This window comes from Pongo abelii, chromosome 7 (genome assembly GCF_028885655.2).
Source record: "Pongo abelii isolate AG06213 chromosome 7, NHGRI_mPonAbe1-v2.0_pri, whole genome shotgun sequence".
NCBI lineage: Eukaryota > Metazoa > Chordata > Mammalia > Primates > Hominidae > Pongo > Pongo abelii.
Genome location: NC_071992.2, coordinates 114487963 through 114509872, shown reverse-complemented (window position 1 = coordinate 114509872; position 21910 = coordinate 114487963). Strand labels below are relative to the sequence as shown.

At 35.4% G+C, this 21910-nt stretch overlaps 1 protein-coding gene across 3 annotated transcripts in view; it reads left to right on the top strand.

Moving 5' to 3' along the window:
• Window positions 1-21910, top strand: part of STK3 (serine/threonine kinase 3) — a 355868-nt gene that overhangs the window by 215213 nt on the left and 118745 nt on the right. For all 3 annotated transcript variants that reach the window (XM_024250559.3, XM_063726297.1, NM_001132197.1), the window contains 1 exon segment: window positions 4800-4925. In XM_024250559.3, the coding sequence (XP_024106327.1) occupies window positions 4800-4925 (126 nt within the window).

The window sequence follows — 21910 nt, the reverse complement described above, 5'->3', positions numbered from 1 at the left end:
CAAGAGAATGTAAGAAAAGAATGTCTTTGATAGCATAATATTGCAACAAAGTATAGAAATAGAATGAGGAGGCACTGTAATAATACAGGTGTGAATTGTTAAGGACCTGAGTTTAAAAAAATAGTTGCCAAAATAGATAGTAAATGTGATGAAAGAATGAGAAGGATTTAGTGACTGATTATGTATTAACAGAAGTGAGAGAAGACCAACACTACAGAAACTAGAAACCAGTGGAATTATATTCCTTTAACAAAGTATAGAAATTTCAAACTACATTGTACTTTATCTTCTCAGGGGAATGTATAAACTACCCTTCTAAACTGCAGTTATTTTTAAGAAAAGCCAATATACTTATCTGGTTCGTCCAATTTACCACAACCCTGCTTTTATGCAATTCATTGTGAATTCACTATAGCGTTATGCTACAGTTAGTCTATAGAGCTTAACATTCTTAATCTCAAAATCTCAGTATGTCCAATTTCATTTGTACTCATGCTTTCCCTACATAACTACAGCAGACATGGTTTTGATCAACAAAGAGGAACTGGCTAATAAAGTTAAAAGGGTACATGAAGAGCAAGACCGTATTATTTGAGTATTCTTGAGTCAGAAGAGAAGTTTTATCAGAGAAATTGCCAAGTTTTTAAGTACAAGTGCTCCTTAACTTACAGTGGAGTTAGGTCCTGATAAACCCCAATGAAGGTTTAAATTATTTTAAGTCAAAAACGTGTTAAAATACACCTATCCTAGCTTAGCCTAGCCTACCAAAAATGTGCCCAGAACACATACATTAGTGTAGTTGAGTGTTTTGTAGACACAATTGAATGTGAAAACACAAAACACGATATCCAAAAAATGCTGACAACACAGTACACTATCGAATATTGGTTAATTACCCTCATGATCGCATAGCTTACTGGGAGCTGGGACTTATTAATACCTCCATACTCAGCATCAGAAGAGAGTATTGTACCACATATTACTAGCCTGGGAAAATATCAAATATCAAAATTCCAAGTATGGTTTCTACTGAATGCATATCACTTTCGCAGCATTGTAAAGTTGAAAAATCCTAAATTGAACCTTTGTAAGTCAGGGACTATCTGTATATTTTTAAAGGCATTTTAAGATTAGCAGGTGGTAAAATTAAAACTGCAAAGCAACGTAAAAAAGAATGCAGAAAAAACAAGATGGCAAATGTAAAACATTTATGATAGAATATTATGATAAAACATTTATGTTTTACATAACGTAAAACAATTGTGATAAAATGGCATTAGCATATAATTATATACTAACATAAGTGGTTAATTTTTTTATTAAATAATATTTAGTTAAGTACTAAATGGTTCACTTAGTTCATAAGATAAATGCAACTCCATGCTTTCTACATGAGATAAACTTACAAACTTACATAAAATCCAACTCATGTTTCTATATGAGGCATACTTAAAAGAATTTGGGTTAAAAGTTAAAAACAGGCAATGAAATTTTAATAAAATATAAAAAGATACTATGAATAACATGATCAAAAAAGCAAAATTGACAGCAGAAATCAGTAAATGAGGATGGAGTCACTTAATATTGATAAAGAACATAATATAAAGGAAGATATAGTTATAAACTTGATATATTAATATAGCATTGTATGTTACGAATTAAAGACATAAGAGGTTGCTCTAAATAAATAAATTGGGATATTTTGATATTCCGTTTTCAGTCACTGAGAAACCATATAGGCAAAAAATAAACATCATCTGAATTATATAGTGATTGATTTAATAGAAAAATCAAATTTTATGTTTAATAAACAAATTACATCTTTTTGTTAAATGCTTAGAAAAGTATATGACGCCAGTATGAGACAGAATAATGAAACAGAATTAAATGCCCAGAAATGGTATATAATATACAAAGGAAACTAGCATATTATAAAGATAGCATTTCTAATCAGTGAGGGAAAAACAAAGTAAAAATGGTGCTGAGATAACTGCCTGCCTTTAGGGGGTGTTGGGAGGATTAACTTAGATCGTCACCACAGAAACACCAAAGTAATTTCCAGATAGATTAAGGTCTTAAATGTTAAAAAAAACTAAAACAAAAAATGGAAATAGGAAAGAACTAAGGGTTAATATAGGAGAATATTTATATATTCATTCCGGTGCAATAAAACAAAAGAAAAACGGATGATTTGAATACATATAACTTAAAAAATGCATGAATGGCAAAAAACGGAAACTAAAAAAATATATATAATATTTATGTCAGACAAGGGGCTGATTATATGAAGGGTTTTGTAAAGTATTTCAACAAGAAAAAGATGAATGTACCAGATTCTAAAAGGCAGTAAAGTTTTCCTATTTCTAAATGTGTCTAAAATAAAAATTAAAGAGCGTGAGGATTCTTAAACCACCTGAAGTAATGAGAAGACAGAAATTACTGCAGATCAACCCATCACATTCTTGATGATGTATTTTAAAAATTAAGACTGCTTGAAAAGTTTATTCTTTTAAAATCTGAAATATTTCCTCTTAAATTTTGTTCATGTTCTGAATTATCAATTTCTAAACTGATAGAGTTCAAAATTAATGATTTATACAAAAACACTTCAGATAAAACAAGTGCTTAAAGTGAGTTGAAGAAGAGATTTCTGCTGCTGGACAGATTGAGTAACGATATTTTTCTCTATACTTCCTCATTAAAGTACAGGTAAAACCGTGGACATAGTAAGTATATAAAACAAACATAAAAAGACTCTAAAAGGTGGAAAGAAGGCAATAGACTGCTAGAGATGGTGGGACCCAAGGAAAGACATAGCTGTGAGTTCCCTGGGGTTTCTTTTTACCTCATTTATCCCACACTAGGTAGTGGAGAAGCCAACAACCCAGAAACAACATTGGACACAAACTAAAAATAAAAACCTGCTCTTTCAAGCAGAAGGACGGAGAAATGGACAGCCTAGTAAGACAGAAAACTTTCAGACGATAACCGTTCTACTCTAGCCAAACACCACCAAGAAAACTATGGCCTACCCCGGTCACCAGCAAAGGCTAAATGGAGAACCTAGACGTCTATCCTTTTGAGGCTGTCCAGTCCTTCTGAGGTGGTGTCAGAGAAGACTGAGTGTCATGCTAAGGCATTTGTCTCCACAAGGCAGTGTAGAAAGTATCCCCTCCCTAAGTGGGGAGTGCCAGTGAAGGCCATGTGGGAGCCTAGACTTATACTCCTACCAGGCAGTAATAAGAACCCAACAACCTCCCTGTTGGAGTGGGGTCAGAGGCAGTCTGGTGAAGGGTCAGGACTTTCACCACCAATCAGCTAAAATGAGACTACTCCCCACAGTACCAGTATAGGACTCTGGGAGAACCTGACCTCTCACCCTTATCCATTAGTAACAAGGAGCCCTCCATAGCCCAGGCCAGGAAGTGGAACACAGTATTTGCCCCTGCATTCACTTAGTCTCATATAACCACCTGAATGGGTTAAGTTGAGAAATGTAGGATCCAGCTGGGCAATTGTCAGTCCAACCACAACTCTGTTTTTGGTGTATGACCAGGAGTCTCTACCACAGATATGTTAATAGGACTTAATTTATCTGGTAAGATTAATCTATAACTGTTCTAAAATAATTTATTGGTTCTTTACAATTGATTTTAGTATTTCTGTACTCTGAAAAAGTTCGTTCTTATAGTTGTCCCAAATGATATGTTTGCCATTTTAAAGCCTCTTTCAAGTATCTATTTCTTCTTCAGCACAATTTTTTTTGTCTTTAAATGTATTTTTGTGTTCTATTGATGTTTATTAAAATAACTCAGGGCTGGGTGCAGTGGCTCATGCCTGTATTCCCAGCACTTAGGAAGGCTGAGGTGGGAGGATCACTTGAGCCCAGGAGGTCGAGACTATAGTGAGCCATGATTGCACCACTGTGCTCACATCTGGGCAACAGAGCAAGCCCCTGTCTCAAACAAACAAATAAACAAATAACTCACTCACTCACTCACTCAGGTCCCTTTTACCTATGCTATCTACTGACATATAACTATGAAAATTACTGAAACTGATTGCTGCCCCAAATTTAGGTTATCTGTCCGAAATTATAACCTTTCACTCTACTTTCTCTCATGTCCCTCCTTCTCGATAAAAAGAAATTCAAAACCTAGGTCTATTCTGATAGTTTTCCTTCTCTTTGTCAGAATGGTAGAGAGCTTAGCTATTTTAGCTAGATCAGGGTGATATTTTTTAAAAAGTCACAAGTTATTTTATATATAGTAAAGAAATTAGGCAACATTCATTTTCTGAAAAAATATTTTTGTCTTCGTTAAATTACTTAAGATACAATAAAATAGAAAATATGTTAAAGAAGTAACAAAATAGTTGCTCTCCTTTTGGCCACTGATTTTGGCTGTCAACTTATTAAGATTAATTAAATTCCGTAGCTCAGTACCAAAATAAGTTTATTTTTATGTGTAATATAATCTGTAATCGTATTTTTAACTTAATCTTTTTTACTCCTAATGTACACTTCTTTTGGACAATTAGATCTTTAAGGATAATATAGTTTTATTAACAGGGTTGCATTTTTGTATGTGTGCTTTAAGTTTGTTTTGTTTTTTTTTAAACAAGCCCCAAAGCAAATTCTTTATTTCTAGGCAGTGGCCATACTCTCTTTTCTTAACCTATACATTTAATTCTAGATGAAAAAACAATCATTGAAGCCTGTGATCCTGGTTAACATTTACATGTTGTTTTAACATTTGAAAAATCTTTTGAATTTATACCATTGAATTTTACTTTTTTAGCATCCTTTTATCAAGAATGCAAAACCTGTATCAATATTAAGAGACCTGATCACAGAAGCTATGGAGATCAAAGCTAAAAGACATGAGGAACAGCAACGAGAATTGGAAGAGGAAGAAGAAAATTCGGTTTGTAATTATCTTCAAAAAGTTGATTTTTTTCTTCTTAGTTTTTCGTCTATAATTGTGTTTCTTTAAATATATTAAAAGCACTTACTGTTTTACTATACAAGTAAGATGTTTTTTCATTGAATCTCAAAATATATTTGGTTTGCATATGTTTGCTATCTTTTTCTGATATCTTAAGAATTAGTGATTAGTGGAATGTAATGTTGATAGGATGAACTTGCACAGTACCTAGTATCTAGTTGATACTAACTAGATAGTTAAATAAATATTGTTTATTAAATAAATATTGTCTTTTATTTTGTTAAATAAATATTGTCTTGAATTTGTACAGTTTTGTGTCATATCTTCTGGGATTTTCTTTTAACTGGTCACCAGCTATGCTGTAGATAAAGCGTACCATAGCAGAACAGGAGTTGCAGGTGGGACATAAAAAGGCCTAGCATATTAAACTAGCCATTGGTTCCTTTTACTTTATGTTGATGTTACTACATTTAAATAACGAAATAAAATAATTGTATTTATTTACCACATTTTGTAGTGTCTAATACTTTTTTTTTTGAAACAGAGTCTCTCTGTGTTACCTGGGCTGGAGTACAGTGGCACAATCTTGGCTCACTGCAACCTCCACCTCCTGGGTTCAAGCGATTCTCCTGCCTCAGCCTCATGACTATCTGGGACTACAGGCGCACACTACCATGCCTGGCTAATTTTTGTATTTTTAATAGAGATGGGGTTTCACCATTTTGGCCAGGCTGGTCTCAAACTCCTGACCTCAAGTAATCTCCCCACCTCAACTTCCCATAATGCTGGGATTACAGGTGTGAGCCACTGCACCTGGTTTATAGTGTCTAATGCTTCTATACCTTGCTAATTATTTTTTGCCTTTGTGTTTCAAGTTAATATTTTTTTCTGGATACAGATATAGAGGAGAATAACCTTTGGTATTCAAATAGTCATAAAATCTGAAAACACATGTATTATTTTATGTTTTACTGATTGAAAATGTATTTTGTAACAGTATGTTCTCCCATAAAAGTTCATTTAAAAAATCTTACAGTTTCTGTATACAAATGGAATTATTTTGCCAAATTAAATTCAGTTTTAATTTCAGAGGCTGGTTATCCAATTGGGAATTCTTTTGAAATTCTTTTACTCTTTTTACCAATTATTAAACCTTTTATCACATGGTAGCCCAGGACAAGGAGAAATGTGCATCTTTGTAGAGCTGATTTATAATCATGTTCTTTAGATATGCAGCTACATGAGTTATTTATTTGGCCGTTGTCATGGACTACCTAGTGAGGAGATACTTGAAGCCTGTATTCCAGACTTAAAATCTTTCACCAATGAATTTATTACTTAGAATTTTAAATAGTGTCTTCAGAAGGTATTTTTTTCAGGTTTGTCATTGTGCATTAATTCTCCAAAGATGAGTAGGTGATATGGGAGATGTAAAGACCCTTGGTTCTTGCTCTCAGGGGGTTTCATATTTCCTATCCTGGATTCCTGTGTGATGATAGATACATTTAGTTTCAGATTTCTCTCCAGTTAATGTTTTTAAATGTTAAATTTTTGTAGTTGTTTCTTGTGGTTTCAAAGGCACTTTATCATATATTACCAGTTTTTACTACTTTTTAAGACTTTGTTATAGTCATTTTGGTTTCTTTCTGCCCCTTTGGGGATCTCTTTCTTCACTATTTTTCTTTCCTTTGCTGAGCTTAAGTCACACTAGTCTTTCAGAGTTTTAATTTTTTTTTTTTAAATGCTTAAGATCTTTCCTTACTCAGGGCCTTTGCATGTGCTATACCCTGTACTTGAAACACTCTTTTCCTTAGGACTCTTGGAGTGGCTAGGTTCTTTTCTTTTGAGTCTCAGCTTTAAATATCATGTACCCCCAAAACATAGCACCTTAAAACAACACACATTTATTATCATGGTATTTGTAGATTGCTATTTCAGGAGGGTCTTAGTTAGGTGATTCATTCTCAGGGTTTCTTATGAGATTGCAGTCTAAGTGTTCGTCAGAGCTGCAGTCATCTGAAGGCTTGACGAGGGCTGGAGGATTCACTTCCAGGATGGCTCATTCAGGGGCTCTCAGAGTGTGTGGTCCAAGAGAGAGAACAAAGAGGACCTCTCACTGTCTTTTATGTTGTAGTCTCAGGAGTTAAATACTGTTACTTCTGCCACATTCTATTTATTTATTTTTATTTTATTTTATTTTTGAGACCGAGTCTCGTTCTGTTGCCGAGGCTGGATTGCAGTGGCGTGATCTTGGCTTACTGCAACCTCCACCTCCTGGGTTCAAGCAATTCTCCTGCCTCAGCCTCCTGAGTAGCTGGGACTGCAGACTCATGCCACTATACCCGGCTAATTTTTGTATTTTTAGTAGAGACCGGGTTTCATCATATTGGTCAGGCTAGTCTTGAACTCCTGACTTTGGGTGATCCACCCACCTCGGCCTCCCAAAGTGCTGGGATTACAGGCATGAGCCACTGCGCCCGGTCCATTCTAGTTTTTAAAAGCAAGTGAGTGGTGGAGCAAGGAGCTCCAAGAATCAGTTACCTCCACAGAAGCAACTATGTTAAACTGGAAAAAACTGACAAATCAACTTTTGCATAACTCTGGAATCTGATAGAAAACTTACAGCATCCGGGGGAGTGCCAAATTTTGATAAGCAAGCATTATGACATTTTTGCTTATATATCTAGTATCCTTTATTTTCTAGCTCAGCAGCAGCTATAGGGCCAGCAACCCATATTCCCAGTGTAGCTCACTGGTGCCAGGAAGGGGACAATAAGGTCCTTGTTCTGAAAATAATTGTAGTTTTCCATTTTGACCTGTCTTGTGGTTCCCTGAGGGACTTGTGCAGATACCTTTGTTTCAGCCCCCCATGAGCTAGAGCAACTTCCTGGTTGGTATCTGTCAACCATCTAAATCTGCTAGAGCTAGTAAATAAATTTGGCAAAGTTTCAGGGTACAGCATCAACCACAAAACTCAATTGTATTTCTAGGCACCAGCAATGAAAAATGTAAAAAGGAAATTAAGTAAACAATGCCATTTATAATAGCATCCAAAAGAATGAAATACCTAAGGAATAAATTTAACCAAGGAGGTAAAAAACTTGTACAGTGAAAAGTACAAAACATTGCTAAAAGACCTAAATCAATAGAAAGACATCTTGTATTCAGAGATTAGAAGACATCATATTGTGAAGATGGCAGTACTCCTCAAATCAATTCACAGATTTGAAAAATCCATTTCCAAATTTCAGGTCATTTTTTGCAGAAGAGGAAAAGTCAGTTCTCAAATTCATATGGAATTACAGGGGGCCCCAAATAGCCAAAACATATCAAAAAAGAAGAACCACGTTAGAAGACTCACACTTCTGTTTTCAAAACTTAATATGAAACTGCAGTGATCAAATCAGTGTAGTACTAGCATAAGGATAGGTATGTAGACCAAGGGAATAGAATAGAAAGTGTGGAAATAAACCCATAAATCTATGGCCAACTGATTTTTAACAGAGTTGCTAAGACCATTTAATGGGAAAAGAACAATCTCTTCAACAAATGGTACTGGGGCAGCTGGATAGCCACATGTAAAAGAATGAAGTTAGACCCCTATGTTTTATCAACTACAGCAGCCTTTTAGTATAAGATCTGATTGGCTGGATCAACACCCTACATGTAAGAGCTAAAACTTTAAAACTCTTATAAGAAAACATAAGGTTATTCTTCATGACTTTGGATTTGTCAGTGAATTCTTAGAGAATGATACTAAAGCAGAAATAACAAAAAAAACTGAACTTCATCAAAATTAAACATTTTTGTACATAAGAGAATAAATTATCAAGTGAAAAGACAGCCTGTAGAATGAGAGAAAATATTTACAAATTATGCTTCTGATAAGGGTCTAGCATCCAAAATGTATAGAAGCTGGGTGCAGTGGCTCATGCCTGTAATACCAGCACTTTGGGAGGCTGAGACGGGTGGATCGCCCGAGCCCAGGAATTCAAGACCAGCCTGGGCAACATAATGAGACCCCATCTGTTTAAAAGAAAAAAAAAATGCAAACTGTATAGAGAACTCTTACAACTTACAATTGAATTATAGGCAAATTGTTGGTTACCAGAGACCAGGACAGGGCCCGGTTGTGGTGGGCAGGGGGTGGGAAAGAAGGAAGGATGGAGAGCGACTCCTTAATGGGTACAGTGTTTTCTTTTGAGGTGATGAAAATGCCATGATACTAGATAGAGGAGATGGTTGCACATTGTGAATGTACTAAGTGCCACTGATTTGTATACTTTAAAATGGTTAATTTTTTGTATATGAAGTTCACCTCAATTAAAAAAAAAAAAAAAAGTCACTAGGTCTGGCCTGCACTCAAGGCAATAGGAATGAGGCTCCACCTTTTGAGGGGAGAATTGCCAAAGAATTTATGGTTATGTTTTAAAACTGGCTCACACTATCCTCTGGCCACACATTATTTACATTCCCTGCCCATGCAAAATACACGCACTATCCCATCTACCCCAAGTATTATTTCTTTACAATATCAGCTCAAAATCTAGAATGTCATCTTCTAAATTACATTCGGATAGAGATAATGTTCCTTGGGTCCAGTTCCTCTCAATCTGAAGACCTATAAACAAAAGAGATATTTCTTACCTCACCCCCACCGCCCCGAATAGCCAATGTACAGTGGTGGGTCAGGCATAAAATTATATCATTATGGGTAGTTCTGTTTAAAAGAAGGGAAGACAGGAAGTGCACATGAGTCACTATTCCATAGCAGTTTTGGAATCCAGCCAAGCAAATGTTAGAAGTTTTTTTATTAAAACTAAGTTCTATTCCTACCTCAGGATAGTTTTTCATGGCTCCTTTCTGTGTTCTCTGAGTTTTTTGCTCTGCCCACTGAGTTCTTCCTTTTTCATGGAAGGTAGCCTGTGTGTTGAGCTAGATAGTTTTCTCAGCCTGCTTCCTGTGGTTAGAAATTTTGGAGTCCAAAGCCCTCTTTTCATTTCGTGCATCTCTGTGCTATGCAGTCAATGCTGGTAGTGTTTCTGCCAAAAACACTTCGTGGGTCTCCTATAAGTCTCATTGCATCTTACTGCATTAGAATAATCTATACTCATACATTTTGTTGAGATAATTGTTTCCCTAATTTTGGCCTCTTGATGAGATTGTGCAGGGACAATGCCTTTAAGCTTCTTAGAAGCCCTGTTGAGGAACTGCATGGATCTGTCAGAAATCTTAACAAAGGATTTTACAGTCACCTTTTCAGCTTGATATTTAGACCATAATTTCCTGACTATTGCCTGGATTTGGGGTTTGCTTGCAAGCTGTCTCACAACTGTAGCATGGTTTGCTGTCTGTAGAGGCTGGGGATTTACAAAATCGACAAGTCTCAGTCCCTCTTTTGTTTAATTGTCGTTTCTTAAGCTTATCTCTCTCCTTTTGTGTTTGATTATAAGCAGCAAGAAGAAACCAGGCAACATCTTAAATGCTTTGCTAGACCACCCAGTTCATTAGGTACATTTTTTACTTTTCCTGTTACTTTTCTGGTTCCTATAGCCAACAGTTGATATGGTTTGGCTGTGGCCCTACCCAAATTTCATCTTTAATTATAGTTCCCATAATCCCCATGTGTTGTGGTAGGGACCTGGTAGGAGGTAATTGAATCATGGGAGCAGTTACTCACATGCTGTTCTCATGATAATGAGGGAGTTCTCATGAGGTCTGATGGTTTTATAAGGGGCTTTTCCCTCTTTACTCGGCGCTTCTCTCTCCTGCTGCCCTTTGAAGAGGTGCCTTCTGCCGTGATTGTAATTTTCCTGAAGCCTCCTCAGGCTTCATGTGGAACTGTGAGTCAATTAAGCCTCCTTTCTTTATAAATTAACCAGTCTCAGGTATTTATAGCAGCGTGAGAATGGACTAATACAGTAAATTGGTACCGGGTAGTGGAGTGCTGCTGTAAAGGACTTGCCTTGTCTCAGATGAGACTTTGGCCTTGTACTTTTGAGTTAATGCTGGAATGAGCTAAGACTTTGGGGGACTGTTGGAAAGGCATGATTGTGTTTTGAAATGTGAGGACATGAGATTTGGGAGTGGGCAGGGACAGAATGATATGGTTTGGCTGTTGCCACCCACATCTCCTCTTGAATTGTAGTTCCCTTATTCCTCACATGTCATGGGAGGGACCTGGTGGGAGGTAACTGAATCAGGGAATAACCACCCCAATCTTGTCATAGTGAATGAGTTCTCAGGAGATCTGATGGTTTTATAAGGGACTTTCCCCGCTTTGCTCAGCAGTTCTCTCCGCTGCCGCCCTGTGAAGAGGTGCTTTCTGCCATGATTGTAAATTTCCTGAGGCCTCCCCAGCCATGTGGAACTGTGAATCAATTAAACCTCTTTTCTTTATAAATTACCCAGGTATTCCTTCATAGCAGTGTGAGAATGGACTAATACAACAGTGTTTCTAAATTTTCTGCTACCACATAAGAATCTCCTTTTCTCCAGCTTTCTAATATTTCCCTTACCTTCCTGAAACTTTCTTAAAGGCTATCAGGCTTCTGACAGTTTTTTAATGACTCTTCAGGCTCTTACTAAAACTGTCTTCAAAGTGCTTCTAGCTTCCGCCCACTGCTTAGTTTCAAATCCAATGATACCAAGTCATTTTAGGTATATCTTACTTAGTCCTGTCCATATTCAAGGTGAGTGGAAATATTATGAGCACTTAAAAATTATGTCAGGTTTTTATGATTTTTTTTCCTGAATAAACATTTATTCTCTGGGGCAAAGCTTAGTGTTTCTGGGTAAAACTCTTATGGTCTTTTTTACTGAAATTATAAGAAAAAAGTAAAAAGTTTGGAGAGTCACACATTGAGCAATATTCATATGCTTTGCTTCAGATTATTTTTTCAGGCAGTAGCTTCCATTTTGAGGTCATTTTGTCTGTTGTTGCCCTGCATAGAAAATATACAATATGTACACACATACACTCTCACAAGCACTTAAAAGAACGAGATAGGCAGAATGAATCTGAAGTCTTTCTACAGTAAATGTATATCCTACATTGCCATTTATTTTTAGCAACTTTTAAAATTAGTAGATATAATTTCTCAGGAAAGTTTATCCACATTGAAGGCTCAGAATCTTACATAGTTTATATCATTTATTCCTTTGGGATTCTTTTGTGAATTGGCTTAAATTGGATTACATATACAGTTTTAAATAAAACAGCTAATTTATCATAGACTACACGTCTCTTGATGTTCAGTAGGACAATTTATTTCATTGAAGTGATACTCTTTTTCATAAAAGTAAAATATTTTTTATAAAATTTACATTCATTTTTGACTAAATGAACACAAAGTTTAATCTAGATTGTGTATATAAAAAGCAGGCATACAGGATTTGTGCAGTTAGTGCTAGTTTAACTCTAGTATTCAAAATGTAAGCATGCAGTTTGGTAATTTGGTAGTTACACAACAAGCAGTATTCATTCTTATGTATTTCTTGAACTTAGTTGGTAATTTTTAAAACACTAATTTGTAAGTTTGCTGGTATGGCTTATTGAAATATTGTACAGGTACTTGAATGAGTTTTTAAATATTTATACAGTAAAAGAGTACTTGTTTTTAAGTAAAACAGCAAAGCAAATATTCTACATGTGGCCCATTGGATGATGATTTTCAAAGCAGAATGGTGTTAATTGAATATATAAGATAAGGCATAGAATGTAGCATTGACATGCTATTTTTAAAGCACTTTAAAAGACTAATAAGGAATTTAGAAGAATTGCTTTGTCACTGGAGCTCAGACATTTCTTAAGGATCACAATGTTAAGTAAAATACAAGGAGTTAAATGGATGTAGAGAATTTTAAGTGAAATGTTGAGCAAAAAATGGGATACTTTTTGATGTTAAGCTTGAATGAAATCTTTTCACTTTTATGCATGTATCAGGTCCTTTACTTTTATCTGAAGAAAGGTGTTATTTGACTTCATATTAACTTGTTAATGACTCAAAGAAAAGAAGTCTAATTGGTCTTAGACTATGTCTTAGAGCTTCTATCCTTGGAAAAGAAATGAGGACTTTCTGGTGACTTCTTATGGTCTGAACTCAGAGCTGTTCAGGTTGTGGTCCTTAATGTCTGAATAATGGCATGTTCTCTTTAAACATGCTTCACTAAAGCAGTTAATTCTCAGCATGGGTGAGGGGAGAAATGCCAGGGTGCTTTGAATAACCCATTCCCCTCAGGTGGTGATACAGTTTCAGGTGAGCATTTCTTAGACAGAAACTTCCCCGCCCTTCCCCTCTTTCCCCTTACCCCTGTTCAATAGGGAGCTTCAAAAGTCTACCTTCTTTTTTTCTTTGAGATGGAGTCCCACTCTGTTGCCCAGGCTGGAGTGCAGTGGCATTATCCCCTGCTTACTGCAACCTCTGCCTCCTGGGTTCAAGCGATTCTCCTGCCTCAGCCTCCCAGGTAACTAGGGTTACAGGCGTGTGCCACCATGCCCAGCTAATTTTTGTATTTTTAGTAGAGACAAGGTTTTGCCATGTTGGCCAGGCTGGTCTTGAACTGACCTCAAGTGATCCACCCGCCTTGGCCTCCCAAAGTGCTGGGATTACAGGCCTGAGCCACTGTTTCTGGCCAAAAGTCTGCCTTTTGAGAACCTTTTGAATTAGGTAAAGAAAAGAACAGCAGGAGAATTAGCCCAAGTCAGTCCAGAAGCCTGTAATGTACTTAGTTGGTAAAACGGGGGTTGCATTATCTAAAAATAGATCAGACTATCTGGATGTGAATTCTAGTTCTGTTCCCAAATAACTTTGTGTCTTTGGGCAGGTTACTTAACCTCTCTACTTCAGTTTTACCTTCTGCAAATAGAGTTGTTATGAGGATATAATTATATATATACACACCTAGAACAATGTTTTGCACATAGTATGCTCAATAAAGTTTAGCTTTTGTTTTTATTAATACCACTACTTACACCATCACTACTGCTGTTGTAACATTTTGGCCAGGTTTTTTGTTTTTGTTATTGTTCTGTTTGTTTAGTTTTCGGGTTTTTTTTTTGCTGGTTGCCCCTACTGGTTTTGCCCTAACTTGTGGCCACCAAAATAACATTACTGATCTGGTGTGAACCGATACAGATTCAATTTTTTAAAAAATATTTTAAAACAAATTTTAACTGGTCAAATATGTTTGGAAGAGTTGGTAGATATTAAACCTAGTTTTAAAATTAAAAATAAATATATTTGGGCCAGGCACGGTGGCTCACACCTGTAATCCCAGCACTTTGGGAGGCCAAGACAGGCTGATTGCTTGAGCCCAGGAGTTCAAGACCAGCCTGGGCAACATGGTGAAACCTTGTCTCTACAAAAAAAAAAATTTAAAAAACACAAAATTAGCTAGGCTTGGTGATGCATGCCTGTAGTCCCAGCTATTTGGGAGCCTGAGGTGGGAGGATGGTTTGAGCCTGGGCAGTTGAGGCTGCAGTGAGCCATGATCATGCCACTGCACTCCAACCTGGGTGACAAAGTGAGACTCCCTTTATCTCTCTCTCTCTCTAAAAAGAAAAAACATACATATATTTATATATTTATTATATATTTATATTTTTACAATATATATATTTATATTCTTTAATATTTTTATTTTTATTAATATGTAATATATATTTGTTCTTTACTGGTTTTCCTAAATATAAGTATATATATGTATATTTGTATACATATATTTGAAAATATGTATAAATATACATACACACACACACATATATATATATTTTTTTTTTTTGAGGAAAACCAGTAAAGAACATTTACTTATTCTCATTCCTTTATATGGTAAAAAGTAAATTTTATTTAATAAGAAATATTTCAGATAAAATTATTGACCACAAATTGAAAACTTGTAAAAGAATTGTTTACTTGTTATTTCTAATTTTTCCTATGTAATCACAATTAAAACAAATTCTTATATAGTTATAACTGTGTAAATACTGTTCACTTATATCATATTATGATTACATGTTATTTCTTTTTGTGATTTGCAGAACCAATAATTGTCTCGGTTTTTGTTACTGTTGTTGTTTTTATAGTTTTCTAACCACTAGTTTGTTCCCAAATGCTATCTTCCCAAACTCTCTGCTGGAGCTCTGAGCTCCTCTGTGTATGTTCAAACACAATTTATTAATGCCGTACTTTTTTTTTTTAATTGATTCATCCCTTCTGTAGTCTTCTGTCCTTTACTAATCGGAACTAATTGCGCTTTAGGAGTGTTGAGCAGCTGTCATCCTAAGACTTCCTTTCAACATCAACCTGTGGAATGTCCTCTTTTTTTCTTCTGTAATCTCTTTATCCCTGATGTTGTCTTCTGTCTTTCTTGTTTTACTTCCTTATTTTTATGTATCATATCTCCCAGTAGCTTCCTGACATCAGCAGTTTTTTTCAGTCATTGCATATCTGACCATGTCTTTATTGTACGTTTACCCTTAATTGATTGATTGATTGATTGGGTGTAAAATTTTGGATTGAAAATAACTTTCTTTTATAATTTTGAAGACCTTGCTCTTTTTCCTTGCTCAGCAATAATGCTGATGAGAAGATAGATGCCATTCAGATACCTGATTCTTTGAATGTTTGAATGTGGGAGCTTTTTGGATCTTTACATTGTCCCTGTTATTTAAAACTTTCCTAATAATATGCCTTGGTATACATCTTTTCCCCATTCATCGTATGGAGTGTCTTTTGACTTTTTAAATCTGGAAACACCCTTCAGCTCTATGTGATTTCATGTTTGCTATTTCTTGGTAATTTTCACTGTCTCTCCTCTCTTTCTCTCTCTGGATCTCCTTTTACTTGGTTGTTGAACCTTTTAGGTTAGTCTTTCAATTATCTTTTCTGTTTCCTTTTCCCTCTTTTTCTCTTTTTGTTCTTCTGAGATTGCCTCAAGTTTATCTTCCAAACTTGCTATTTTTTCATATCAGATATTTAATGTCTAAGATAGCTTTCCTTTCTACGTTATTATTTCATTATTATTATTTTGAGTTATCTTTTGCTCCCTGCCTTGTCTCTGTTTCTTTTGTGTTTGTTTTGATCTCTGACATTTCACTTTATGGGCTTTCTTCAAATGTACGGGGATTATATTTGAGAGAAGCACTAAAATTACCTCTGGCAGCTCTGTGTGTAAGAGTGGAACTAGTTGACCAGCAAGTTTTGCTGTAAAAGATGTTAGGGTTCACTACTCTGAATTCACATGCTTCTTGTGACTTTTCTCTTTGCAAGCTTAAGTCTTATTTTTGGTCTGCTGAGTTAGCTACTTACATATTTATCTGTTTTCTAACTTCCAAACATTTTTCTAGCTTCCAGATTTTTGACATCTCCCATATGCTATTATCTATTCAATCCCTGTGCTGTTTGTCTTTTTGGGTTTATCCTTTTCTGTGGCTTTATTGTAGTTTTGAGAGGGTTTTGAGAGGGATGGGTGTAAACCTGTGTGTTCTAATCTCCTTTTTGATGGGAGCTCCTGCCATTTGTAATTTCTTGGAGTGTTCTAAAATTATAATTTTTATTTTATTTTTTAAATCAATCAATCAATCTATCAATCTATCTATCTATCTATCTATCTATCTATCTATCTATGTCTATCTAAGACAGTCTCACTCTGCTGCTTAGGCTGGAGTGCAGTGGTGCGATCTCAGCTCACTGCAACCTCCACCTCCCGGGTTCAAGCAGTTCTCCTGCCTCAGTCTCCCGAGTAGCTGGGATTATAGGCGCCTGCCACCATGCCTGGGTAATTTTTGTACTCTTAGTAGAGACGGAGTTTCACCATGTTGGCCAGACAGGTCTTGAACTCCTGACCTCAAGTGATCTGCCCATCTCGGCCTCCCAAAGTGCTGGGATTACAGGTGTGAGCCACCGTGCCTGGCCTAAAATTATAATTTTTGATATTGAGTTTGTAATATGATCTCTTTATAAATCTATAAAACCCTCGATATATTTCAGTGATTAACAAACTCCTTGAGTGCCCATAAATTAGAACAATTCAAAGAAAAAAATCATAATTTGTTCAATTCTGATTTGTTTTAGACAAGTTGTCAAACAAAGTGACAAGCAGGGAAGGGAAAAATTCTGTAAGGTAGCATTACAAGGAATCAGGACAATTAAAGCAAATCATATCCAAATTTATAGTTGATTAGAATAGAAGTAAATGGTCCAGGCACGGTGGCTCATGCCTGTAATCCTAGCACTTTCAGAGGCCAAGGCAGGTGGATAGCTTAAGCTCAGGAGTTCAAGACCAGCCTGAGCAACATGGCAAAACCCCATCTCTACCAAAAATTCAAAAATTAGCCAGGCATGGTGGTGCTCACCTGTAGTCCCAGCTACTCAGGAGGCTGAGGTGGAAGGATTGTTTGAGCCCAGGAGGCTGAGGTTGCATTGAGTCGAGATTGCGCCACTGCAGAGCTAGACCCTGTCTCAACAACACAACAAAAAGAATAGACTTAAATGATATTTTTCTTTTTCTTAACCACTGTGTCTTTTACAATAATTTTGTCTAGGTGGTGGAATGAAAGTACAAGCTTGGACCCCTTGTTATCTAATTGATACTGTGCTTGACTTAACGTGTATCTGTTAAGTCAAGGTTGTTGCATTGCAACCTCTTGTTATTTGTGTTCACAACTTAGCTTGGTTACCTTTGGCCCGTGAAACTTTCTGGTTCTTTTCTTTTTTTCTTTTGCTTTAGTTTGAGGGATTCATTTGGCCATTACCTACTTAGTTGTGGTACTGGGGAGCTGACTTTTAGGATATGGCAGAAAGTTTTAGATGGATATTTTGGTGTCCCAGTTGTTTTCAGTGAAATTTTTCTCCATTCTTTTTTCTCCTTTTGGATTATTTCATAGATGAAAGGTCTTTTCAGCATGGTGAGAGATCTGTATTGCCAACTTTTGCTTCTGATTTATTTTCAGCCCAGAGGACCTGTATTCTCTGGCAGCTTTTACTGTAGCTGTTTCCAGTCCAGACTCTGGATTGGTCCTTAAGCAGTGGTGGAGCAAATAATGACACAGAGCAACTTTAGCATTGGACCGTTGAAAAATTTCATAAAGCTAAATTTTTAGATAATGTAGATCAAATTTTTTCTCTGATTTCAAAATTTCAGAACTGAAATTCACTGCTACATTAAGGGACAGATTTATATTTCACATCAAGTAGTGATACTTGGGTCTATTGTGTGTGGATCCTGCATTCTTAACACAATTTTCAGAAAATGTATGGGTTATAACAATATAAAGAAAAATTTCCAAATTTAATTTACTTCTATCTAGTTTGGCTTATTGCAGTTGGGGAAAAATTAGGGGCCTAAAATTAAATTGCTATTTTCATCAATTTATAATGTGGCTTTTAAAAAGGAAATGGTATATGATAACCATTACAAGATATGTTGGTTTTTAAAATTTTAGTGCATACACCTGTGCCCTGGATAACTATTATAAACAAACCTTTTAAAATATTTTTTATTCAAGAAAAGTATGGAGCATGATTGGAAATAGTGCCTTATGAATTTGATTTTTATACCTATTATAGAAAAAGCTTGTCTGATGAGAATGTATCTTGACAAATTGACATGTTTTGATAGGTGCTGAGGTAATTGTACAGATTTCTAAAATTAAACAAATTGCAAACAGAGATTTCTGTAGAAGGTTAATCCAATATCAAAGTTTTTGTGTTAGTTTAAGCATTGCTAAATATGACAAAGATCTTCTTTTGGCATTTCTGAGCATGTGATGTAAATTAGGTGCTGAGATGGGTCAACTGTATTACATAGTAAGAATTTGTTTTCTGGATATTAGTGGAAGATATTCCCAAATCTTTAGTATGAGTTGATTAAATACTATATCTGTTTGTTCATATTTACTGTAAACACTTGAATTGCTTATGGCAATTCCACCTTTAAAGAGTATGTATTAACAAAATTGCTCTTTCTATGCAATAAAGCTTCAAAATGCAACATTTTGTTGTTACCAAGGAGCATTCTACAGTAGTGTTGTGTATGATATAAAGCAAATTTATGGGAATTGTCTCTGCCATATGAAAGTTTAAAATATATTATTGAATAAAAGATGCTATTTTGAAAATAGAATGCACTGAAGTGCATTTTTTAAAAGCATATACATATTGAAATTTGTAAAATATTTTTTAAATACTCTGAAAAGAGACGGCAAAAAGTTTTTTGTTAAGTAATGGAATACAGAGTTCTTTTCAATATAAAAATTGTAGACATTAATCACTTAAAGTTTATATGCTTTATTACCTCTAATAGAAACATGATTCTTTGGGATTTGTGATACTTGATATAATATGTAAAATATTTAATAAATTGCTAGATCATTTGAGCTTTCTCTTTGTGGTAGTGGTGGCTTTTGGAAAAAACAAACAAAAAACAATGCTTGATTTTTATTCTGGGAAATTTCTCATTTAATTGTTATAGGCTAGGGCCTAGGCATCAGGATTTTTTAAAAAACCTTCCTAACAGATTCCAATGTGTGGCCTGGGTGAGAACCACTGACTTATGGGTTGTAGTATTGGGCCTTGTGATAAAACAGATAATAAATATTTGCTCAAATTAAAAAGCAAAGGATTTTCTCAATTTTTTAACTTTTTATTTTTGAATAGTTCTAGGTTTATAGAAGAAATAGAAAAATAGTTTAGAGAGTTTCCGTATACCCCCCACATTCAGTCTTCCCTGTTATTAACATCTTATATTCATATGATACATTTGTCTAAATAATGAACCAATATTAATACAGATTTGAAACTAAAGTGCCTATTCTTTTCAGATTTACTTAGTTTTTACCTAATGTTCTTTTTGTGTTTTAGGACCCATCAAGATGCCGTATTACATTTAGTCATCATGTCTTCTTAGGCTTCTCTTTTTTTAAAAAAATTGATATATAACAATTATACATATTTACAGGGTAAAGTGTGATGTCTTGATACATGTATACATTGTGTAAAAATCAAATCAGAGTATTTAGCATTTCCATCACCTCATGCATTTATCATTTCTTTGTGGTAAGAACATTCAAAAATCTTCTGCCATTTTGAAATACACAATATTGTTGACCACAGTCACTGTACTATGCAATAGAACACCAGAACTTATTCCTCCTAACTGTAATTTTGTATTTATTGACCAATCTCTCCCTACCACCCCTAGCCTCTACAAGCCTCCCCTACCTCTGGAAACCACCATTTCTACTCTCTACTTCCATGAGATCAGCTTCTTTAGTCTTTCTGTGCTTGGCTAATTTCACATGGTATGTATATACCATAAAAATGAATGAAATTTTGTCATTTGTGGCAAGCACATATTTACCTGGAGGATGTTAAATGATATAAGCCAGGCACAGAAAGGGTTCATGATGTCGCAGCTTCTCAGAATGTCCTTGTTTTTGATGACCTTGAGAGTTTTGGGTAATAATGGTTAGATATTTTGTAGAATGTCCTTCAATTGGGATTTTTTTTTTCTCATGATGAGACGAGGCTTATTGGTTTTTGAAAAGACCCAGAGATAAATACAAGTCTCATCACATCAAGAGTTAATTATTCTGTCAGCATGACTTACCACTGTTGATATTAAACAGGATCACATGACTGAGGTAGCGTGTCATGTTTCTTTACAGTAAAATTATTCTTTCTTTCTTTTCATACTGTACTCTTTGGAAGGAAGTCACAGTACACAGCTCACATTTAAGAAGTGGGGGGTTATTCTCCACTTTCTTGAGGATGGAGTATTTAGAATTTTTTCTACACAGGAGGTTTGTCTCTTCTCCCCATTTATTCAGTCATTCGCATCAATATTGACTCATGGTTATTAGTTTATATTTTGGATTATAATCCAGTACTACTATGTTTATTCATTTATTTATTTTGCTTAAATTGTTCCAGCTTTGGCCATTGGGAACCTTTTGTTTTGACTCCTTTGTCCCTATGACATATTCCCATCATTGTGGGGTTTTGTTTTGTTTTTAGCTCTTCCTTACTCTTTGACACTATAAGATATTCTAGGCTCATCTTGTATATTTCCTGTTCCAGTGCTAGAATAAGGAGCCTACTTCCTTTTACTGGAAAACTGTAGGAAATCAAGTTTGGATTCCAGGGGGACTTTTTCTACTGTGGGATGTTGTTGCTTCTGTGCCCTCTCAGCTTATGAGGCAAGGAGATATATGTGTGTATACTAGCCTGAGTATATACACATTTATAACTATACATGTAGGCACGCGTGTGTGTGTATATATATGTATGTGTATACATCTGTATCTGTATTAAACTAAACATTAATTTATACTGTTGTGTCTGACTCTAATCCATTATTATTCTAGATGGGTCCTCTTGCTTGTTTATAACCTGCAACTCCAGTGGTGAGAAACCTGGCTCCTATCATTCATTTATTAAGTTTCTCAACTCCAGTATACATGTATAGTGGTTTCAGAATTCTTAACCCATATGGAAAACATGGAAAACAACATTATCAGTTGCAGTGCTTATGTATCATTTCTTTTGTCTTTAGTCTAACAGAATTCACAGTTCACTTACTCCAAAGTTACTTAGGTTAGTACCTTTTCTTCTCACCTCCTTCAGTGAAGTTGTTTCAATATATTTTTAATACAGTTACTTTTTTTTTTTGCCACATTCTGCATTTCACCCTGGGATCCCCTGACCTCCTAAATTATTTTTTTTAATTTTGCATACATTAGGTTCACTCTTTTTGTTATTGTTGTTGTTGTTGCTTTTGAGACTGGGTCTGTCTCTTTCACCCAAGCTAGAGTTCAGTGGCACAAACATAGCTCACTGTCTTGAACTTTTGGGCTGAAGCAATCCTCCTGCCTCAACCTCCCAAGTAGCTGGGACTACAGGCATGCACCACCAGGCCTAGCTATTTTTTATTTTTTTATTTTTTGTGGAGATGGGAGTCTTACT